The sequence below is a fragment of the Ascidiella aspersa genome, chromosome 1 (genome assembly GCF_963924565.1).
Source record: "Ascidiella aspersa chromosome 1, kaAscAspe10.2, whole genome shotgun sequence".
Classification (NCBI taxonomy): Eukaryota; Metazoa; Chordata; class Ascidiacea; order Phlebobranchia; family Ascidiidae; genus Ascidiella; species Ascidiella aspersa.
Genome location: NC_139447.1, coordinates 2133897 through 2142940, shown reverse-complemented (window position 1 = coordinate 2142940; position 9044 = coordinate 2133897). Strand labels below are relative to the sequence as shown.

At 36.8% G+C, this 9044-nt stretch overlaps 1 protein-coding gene across 1 annotated transcript in view; it reads right to left on the bottom strand.

Moving 5' to 3' along the window:
- The window catches only part of LOC146166507 (uncharacterized), a 38149-nt gene extending 32041 nt beyond the window's left edge, over positions 1-6108 (bottom strand). Inside the window, exons 1-2 of the mRNA XM_083386905.1 lie at positions 5824-6108; positions 4886-5112 (exon numbers count right to left, since the gene is read on the bottom strand). Coding sequence (XP_083243031.1) covers positions 4886-5112; positions 5824-6108 — 512 coding nt within the window. The remainder of the gene's footprint in view (positions 1-4885; positions 5113-5823) is intronic.
- Between the last annotated feature and the right edge of the window lie 2936 nt (positions 6109-9044).

The following is a 9044-nucleotide window of genomic DNA, read 5'->3' as shown; positions in this document are numbered from 1 at the left end:
GGGTACAATTAACATTGAGAATGGTTCTCGCCCCTTTATAACTGTTTCTGATTTTGCCGTTCTTGCACCAAGATCATTTATTCGATGACCACCTCAAATGGTTTACGTATGTATATAAATCTTCTGGTAAAACGCTGAAAACCAAAGACCTAATACAAAAATAGAACATTCTAAAATGAATTTTAATTCGGTCATAGATTTGATTTGTAGAACCTTTTTACTTGCCGATGTGAAATTCGAACTCAGGACCTCTGTAATACCGGGACCGTTTCTATACCGAATGCACGCCACATTATCTGTGTTAAAGCAAGTGAAACACAACCACAGAACTGTTCTCTACTGACCTGCGTCGACGATATGTCCTTTTTAGATCATCCAATTTAAGTTTTTGTGCTAAATAAATAATAGAATAAAAATGGTAATATACAAAAGCATTGCTCGATCTTTTCACTGATTGTTGCAGCATGATTCTATCGCATTTTGACTCTTCCATGAGTTTGATTTTACTTTAAGTTTATATTGCCAAAGCAGGCATTTCATGTCCCATCATGGTGCTTTTAATTTACTCTTCTAATGTATTATACAGCAGGAAAAAAGTGTTTTTGTATAGTAGCCACATGTGTAATTAAAAGTAAAAGTGAAATTAAAGAGTGATAGATTTTAGTTGTTTTGGCTTCAGTTATATTTCTAAACATACTTGTGCTACTTTGCTTGCAAACGAATAGACTGTCTGGAATGTAAATGACTGTTTCGTTTATCCTTTGAGGTCACTTTTTACGTGCTTTGCAGCAAATATTTAAGGTAGTTTAGACGTGATTTTAACAGCGTGTGAATCTCAACTTCGATCAACATTGTGCTTTTAGCCGCACTTTGTTTTCTAACTTCACAAAGGCAATATTGTTTACAAAGATTGGCCTTCTTGCAATAACGGATTAGGGGGCAGTATTATAATAAACCCCTAAAAACGCAAGCAACATACCTCCGGAGACGTCGCGGCACACCGGTTACTGGCAGGGCCGGATTAAGGGTACTATGGGCCTAAGACTATTATTTACCAGGAAAGGGCCTAATTTTGCAAACGAGGCTACAAAATGTAGTAAAAATACATGCATAAAAAATTGAAATTATTTAGGCTACTGCAAAATAACACAAACATAATATAAAAACATGTAATAAATGTAATTAAGTGTCATAGACTCATTGTAGGGGAGCTGTGGGACCAGTGGGTCACTTTTGACGTCGTCACGTGAAGTTTAATCTACCCTTCAACATACCACAGCATTTAACTCAAAATGTAAGAAGAGAAAAGTTGAATAAGTGCACCAAATTTCTAATTATTCAACAAATCAGTCGTTTTAAATTAAACTAACTTAGTTAGTCATTGCCAGGCTTGTTTTTGGACTCCGACGAGTTTTTTGGTATTCAGATTTTTATTTTAATAATGCGTTACTATTGTTTGGCAAATACGCTGTGCATAAGCTAGCTTAGGGGCAGCAACCTATTTCTAGTCGCGGGCGAAAACCAAACTCAGAAAATCCTCCACAGGCCGCAAAAATGTTAACTATAAGAATTGTGTTATTAAAATGTTAGAACAACTGTAAATCAGGCGGATCTCGGATATTTTTTGCACCTAAAGATGTGTTTAATTACGTTTACGGAGGTAAAGTGTTGGCGCAAATTAAAATTCGAGTCCAAACCTCGTTATCTATACTACTTATGAAAAATGTGATAAAACTACTTTCAGGAAAGGGAATAACCTTAATAGTTAATCTATTCAGCGTTTGTTAACCTTTTTTTAAGCGCAGATCTACTTGAAAAGACAGCATCAAAACGTAAACAAACTGGACGTAGAAAAAACATTCGCGCGAAGCGCGAAAATTTTTCGCACTTAGGTCTACGTATAATCAAAAAGTAAAAAAATAGGCCTATTTGAAATGAACTCATGCTTAGTTTGTCGAAGAGGCGGCGGGCCGGATGAATTACATTGGCGGGCCGTAGTTTGCCGACCCATGACCTAGCTGAATATTGGCATAAAAGTTGACATTGAGTAACCCCGTAGCATACCTTGCGCGTTTCACGATGGAATGTTCTTTTGCAAACTCTATAAGGAAATTGGGAAATCTCTGCACCAGGCATTACAAGTTAGTTGCTTGCCCAACAGCATTTGACGGAAACTTAATGATTGGGCGAAGGTTATCGTCAAGTAATTGGCTGCCCGAAAAAACGCTGACACATGGCTACATATAAAGCAACACAGTAATGGACAGACCTTTATCCCCAATCTTGCCACTCGCAAACGTGCGATTAGGCGTAAAACTTGGCAAAAAAATGTAATAAAAGGATACAATATTTTACTTTGAACATCCCTAATTGCGAGTAAATCAGCAAGGAACGTGTCAGAAAAATGAGTAACAATACGTTACAAGAAAGGTCAAACAGGCAAATTTTATAAATAAAGACACTTGTGTAGTTGGGTTTTGGAAACTACGACCTAGCTAGAGAGTTATGCCCGTGGCCCCCCAAGGGGACCGAGGGCCACGGTTGAGAAAGCCTGTTCTAGATTCTAGAACAAAATACAAATTCTATTAGATTACATAACTTTACTGTTTTGCCTCAAAAATCGTTTAATTGTCTCAAATCCTCAAAAAACTATTTTAAATGGAAAGAGGAAAACAGCTCTCGAGTCACTGGTCCCACTTCTCCCCTATTACAATGTAGCTTACATGGAAAATTATATTTTCCTTGCCTTACAGCTAGCATACGTGTAGGTTGGTTCACACTAAATGCGTTTTGCTTCTAGCGTTGCGTCTGTCGCAAAACGCTAGCGTCGTCCAGACACTTAAACGGTTACTAGCGTTCACGGCAAATTTCCTCGTTCCGAACCAAAAGCGTCAAAGTTGAAATGTTTCAACTTCCGAAACCGAAATTTTAAAAACGTTTTACGTTAACGCCAAGTCCAAAACCCGTCAGAATAAGGCCTAAACAGCACTTTACCTATCCTCAAACCTCACCCCTAAGTACATCATCAACTCCCCTAATAATTTTAACCTCTATCCATTTTCTAACCCCACCCATTACCCACCAATAACCCAAAACAGGGCCAAAAATCCAATACAAAAACAGCGGCGCCCTTATGGCGCAGGTCAAACTAGGGCAGTGGTTCTCAAACTGGGGTCCGCCGTCCTTTTGGGGTCCGCGAGACAATTTTCGGGGGCCGCGAAGCACCTTACCAAAAATCAACACGAAGCTCCTGATGAAGAAAACTTTTTGTGCAATAAAATTTTCAGGCAACTTACTTTTCAAAACAAAGCTGAATATAGTTGTTTATTAAAGTTATTGTACGCTTAGAGTTGAATTATTCATTGTGGTGTTGCGTTGAGCTAATGAGAATTGCGTTTTCACAGCTTGCTGCGATGACACTGTGGGCTGTACGGTCAGTCACGGTTTTAAAACTGTTCGTGATTGCTTTACTCAAATAAAGGGATTCGTTAGAGGTTAACATAGCCGAGCTGAAAGCAAAGAAGCAAGTGCACCCGACCCATTTATACCATTAAAAACAAATGTTATTTTGTGTATATGTTTGAGGGACCGTGACCGATTTAAAAAGTTGCTGAGGGGCCGTTGCGTAATTTTTTTTTTTAAGTTTGCGAACCAATGAACTAGGACGTCCGAACGTAGACAGCAAAACGACCCATGCCAGACCTAACACAGCGCCCGATCAACCCATACCCTCTCCCTACAGTTTCAGGTGTTATTTTGCCCATTTAAGGCAATATTACGATGAATTTAGGACGTATTTTGACAGATTTAGGTCTTATTCAGACGATTTTGATCTCATTCTGTACTGGCGTATTTAAGCTTTATGTCATTGATCTTTATTCTATGGGTTTATAATTTTTTTGACTTTAGGTATTGTTGCTTTTTAGGTTTTATTGTGTGTTCCTCTTAAAAGTGATAGCACAGAACGTAAATAGTTCTTAACTCGTTTGCAGCATAAATAAAAAAGATTTATTTACCTTCTCACACACAAGGCATATAATGACTCGACTCAGTTATTAGTTTTTAAGCAAAAACTTTACTGATACTGGATCTGTATAACTATCAGCCTTACAAAAATTTAACCTTAAAAAATTGAGGGCCGAATTTTTTCAGGGCCTAAGGCTATAGCCTTATTAGCCTATTGGTTAATCCGGCCCTGGTTACTGAGCACTGGTCTAAAGGGGAATTAAATAATATCCTGGCCAAAGCACTGCGATTAAAATTCACTTTTTATAATATATATCAACTAGACCTACGAATCAGACAAATCATCATGAAAACCAAACATTTTCTTGCTAAAAATCTCCATTTTATTTATAAAAAAATTATTCCACAAAATTTCACCAGAAAGCGAATGCATTTTACACAAAAGCGCTGTATACTATAAAGGTAAATAACCGGTAAAACTGTGTTCCTTAAACCTTGTTTTTTTCGTTGTATAACTTTATTAACTTATTAAAAACCTCGCATAACTCACAAAGAGTAACGCACAAGTAAAAAAACTAATTTTTTTTAGCGACAGATGATACGTAAGCCGTAATCTTGGTTCAAAAAGCAGCTTCTGAAGGGCAAAATTTCACCAGAAAGCGAATGCACTTTAGAAAGGTGAGAGTAGTTCAAGAAAGTAAAAACACAACAACCATAAAAAGAAAATAAATTACATATAACATCGTTGTACTGATCTCATTAGGCCTAAAATAGTGTAATCAGAAAGCCTTCAAACTATTCCCAATTATATTTTAGGAAAAAGTTAAACTAAACAACCAGGGATTCGGTATGTTTGGTTTGATAACAACGTGCAATAATATCAGTATGAACAATCTGATGTGTTTTTAAAGTTGATAATTGGGCAAAACTTGTTCCACAAGCGTTACATTTGTAAGGTTTTTCTCCGGTGTGAATTCGTTCATGAGTTTTACGATTAGAAATATGACCAAAAGATTTTTCACAATATCTGCATCCATAGGGTTTATCTCCAGTATGCATTCGTTTGTGAATTCTAAGACTACTTGAGAAAGCAAAGCATTTTTCACAAAATTTACATCGGTATGGCTTTTCTCCAGTGTGAATATTCTCATGGGTTTTCATATATTTAAGTTCACTAAAATACTTTCCACAATATTTACATTTATACGGTTTTTCTCCCGTGTGTGTCCTTAAATGACTTTTAAGCGAACCTGAGTAAGAAAAACAGTTTCCACAATATTTACATTCATAAGGTTTTTTGCCCGTGTGAGTTTGTTCATGTAATTCAAGTTGTTCCCATAAGATGAAACTTTTTGTGCAATATTTGCAGTTTAATTGTTTTCCCTTAGTGTGGTGAACTCGTTCATGAGTTTTACAATGGCCCATCTGGCTAAAACGTTTTCCACAAACTTTACATTTGTAAGGTTTATTTCCAGTGTGAATACTTTCATGTGTTTTAAGGCTTCCCAACTGGCAAAAACATTTTCCACAAACTTTGCATTTGTAAGGTTTTTCTCCAGTGTGAGTTCTTTCATGACTTTTTAGAGGTGGTGCCTGGCTAAAACATCTTCCACAATATTTGCATTTAAATGGCTTTTCTCCAGTGTGAACCCTCTCGTGAGTTTTAAGTTTAGACGCTTTACAAAAACATTTTCCACAATGTTTGCATTTGTGTGTTTTCTTCCCAGTACCAATTCGTTTATCGGCTTTGCCATCATTATCGTTTTCTAAACTTTCGAAGTTATCAAGTTTTTCTCTATTATGAACTTTTGCGTGACAATCAAGTTCGAATTTTGTTTCAAACAGTTTCCCGCAAACCTTGCATCCGTGTTTCTCAGGAAAGTGAATAAATAAATGTGTCTTTTGCAGGTAACTGTTTGAGAAACATTTTTCGCAAATGTGACACCGAAAATCGTCCACGGTTGGCCTTATTTTTTCCATAAAGTCCTGATTGTTCTCTTTTCCCTGAATTTTAATTTTATCGAAGTCACTTTGTTCTTCACAATCGGACTCTTCACTTACAGGTTGATGGTCTTCTGATGGCCAATCTGCAATCGTGGCAACAGAATCATCAGAAAATCCATCATCGCTCTCTTTTGACATTTTTGTCGTAAAAAAACCTAGTTCGACGTTTTTAACTCTAAATGTAAAATTTGTCTTTGAAACGATATTTAAAACATTAAAACATAAAAGTACATTTTCCAACTAAACAACATGATTTATACCAGTAAGGTGTTTTAAATTTGTACAATCGCTACACGTTCAACTGCATGGTAAATTAAAACATCATGTAATACGCTGTTATCTATTGCATCCTTCTGGTGCCTTAAATATAACTTTCAAATACAGAGCAAGCTAATTAATATTTGGTCGTACATATGTTATGAAATATAATTTGATTTGAAATTACAAAATCGGTCAAAAGCATGTAGAATTGCAATTTATCAAACTAAGGCCTCACAACCGGTTGAAATAGATAGGTTTCTACATATAATGTATTTATTCTACATACCAGGACATTCATGTATTTACTCGTCAAACAAGCCCCCATGAAGTCGTACTGAGCAACGATAACGTCCCATTTTATACCAGTGCCCAGTAACCGGTGTGCCGCGAAACCATGCCAGGTGTGCTCGAAGTTCCCGGAGGTGTGTTACTTGCGTTTTAAAGGGTAATTAATTATCAGTAAAATAAACGCGAGAGTTCAAGTCAGGCTACGTCTTAACGTTAAAATCAATTCCATAATCTGATAATCGCAAGTATCGCTGCATTGTTGGCGTTAAGCTACAGTCAGGTCATACACCCTTTTTCCAATTCACAAACCTTATTTAAAAACTTAGCAAACCTTCTTTGCGTTTCTTGCTGATTTTTTAACAGAAATATACTTGTTATATGTCTTTTAAGCCTTAGTCAAGTCCAAGACCTTATAAGAACCCTGACGTCATGGCTCGAAGTGCACATTTATGAAACTGATTTATATAAAAAGCACTGTGTTTTTGCCCACGTGGCATAACTAAAGAAATATTTACCGCAAGGCCGTTAGGTAAATCAAATTACTTCAACCACTGCTTAAACCGTTATCTTACGACTGCGTAAGCGTTATCGTAGTTACAATTAACTAAATATTTCATGCGTCTTTTAACCTGGCGTCTATAAACTCTCATCGCTGCAACTAACATTTCCGTGTGCTTTCTATATTTAAAGCATTGACTAGGATCGTTTATAGCTAACGTCCAAGCAATACAACCTTGCATAGAAGCCTTCCTCGCGTTTAGACAGCAATGTGACGCCTTATACATTTGCTTGGTTGGTTTTGTCGGGCGAACGACAAGATGCTTCCTGCTCAGGGAAACGAGGGCTAATTGTCCTGGCGCGGGGATTAACAAAGCGGCGAACACTGCACAGTAAGCCAGGATAACGACGGGTTCGATCCACGCAACGCTGCTGCTAGCAGAGTGTTATTTATCGCAGCTGTTAATATGATTATCGCACCATGTTCAAAGAACAAACGAAATGCGTTTTAACCTTTAAGGCCTACAGATATCACGGTATAATTCAAATGGCTACATAAAAAACAGAGTTCTATGGCTTTTTGAATATTGGAAAAACTCGCAGAATGCCTTGCCAAAGTCTTTGGTCGGCTTTTGCACTTACATGCAAATTGAATAAACACGCGATCCTATATAAACCTTTTATTTAAGTTTGGCCAGATGCCGAACAACACTGTTAACCATTCAAAAGATAAACGGCGCTTAAGTCAAACTTATTTTAACACCTCAGATTAAACGGGCCTTCGTTGCTACCAAGTTGTCTAACTTATATCCCTAATATTTACCTATAGTACACACAACACCTTTTCAAAATTGAAGAATAAAATCAGTTTGTTTCCACAATTAACATTCGACTCAAATTTACTCTAAAGAAACGTAGCAGCCGAATCTTTTGGGGCAATTCGCTTGCTTGTGTCCAGCGTCACTGCAACTCAACAGACTAAAAACGCAACGAACCTAAAAATACGCAAGCAACGTGAAAAGGAAACGGAGAAGCGCGGCGTCAATTAGTGGCTGGTCGAGCGATTTTAGTTTTAATCAATCGTGCTTTTAAAGTTTAGTAAAATAAAAAAAATGAATTGCATCCAATAGATGAAGTGTAAAAAGCTGTAATCAGTGCACGAGTGTTACATTTAGAACACAAGGACTTGTTTCGAGTGAACAGATTTGTTGCTTAGATAAGATGAAGCGATAAGGCCGACACCCGCTACATCATAAAAGCAGGCGCGAAAGTGACAATCAATTAGTAGAACACCCGCGGTAACGACCAGGAACCGGTTACCGCCGATATGAACACAATAATCTACCGCCTATTTGAGAACTAGATTAAGCCTTTCAGGCTCTCCTTTCATGAACTTTTACCATTTGGTCTTGGTAAACGTTTAGAAATCATTCTGTTAAACACAAACCTTTGCAAAGACAAACATGACTTTTTTGGTGTGAAATAAGTTATAAATTGACGTTTCGGCAGCAGATTCAACAAATTCGTCGGAGAATTAAACCACATATACGTTAACCAGTAGTTAAAAAATAAACAGCTAAGTCGTTGTAAAAGGGATATAAGGCAAACTATCGTCGGCAATGTACGCACCGCAGAAGACCTGGTTTGCTAATATTTTTAGTTGCGACGCCAAAGTTTTTCGGACTTGTGACGCACCCAGCGATAAGAATTTTACTTATATTTACACTAGACTAGACTAGATTTATGTTGGCTTTTAAAAGTTAAACGAGGATTAAATTAAAGCACTTCGATTGTTTTCAAATTAGATTGAGCTAGAATTACCAAATTCTTTAAAACAAGAATTTAAACTAGTATTTAACCTAAAAACTCTAAATTTATTATCATAATAATGTGAATGGTTAATATTTGTTTGCTAATTTCTATAAGTTTTAGCATAGTCTATACTCTTCAGACAATAAAAATTACCTTCAAGGCATTTCGACTGAGAGACGAAGCATGCCGTTGGTCAAAGTTGCATTTTTGGTAAA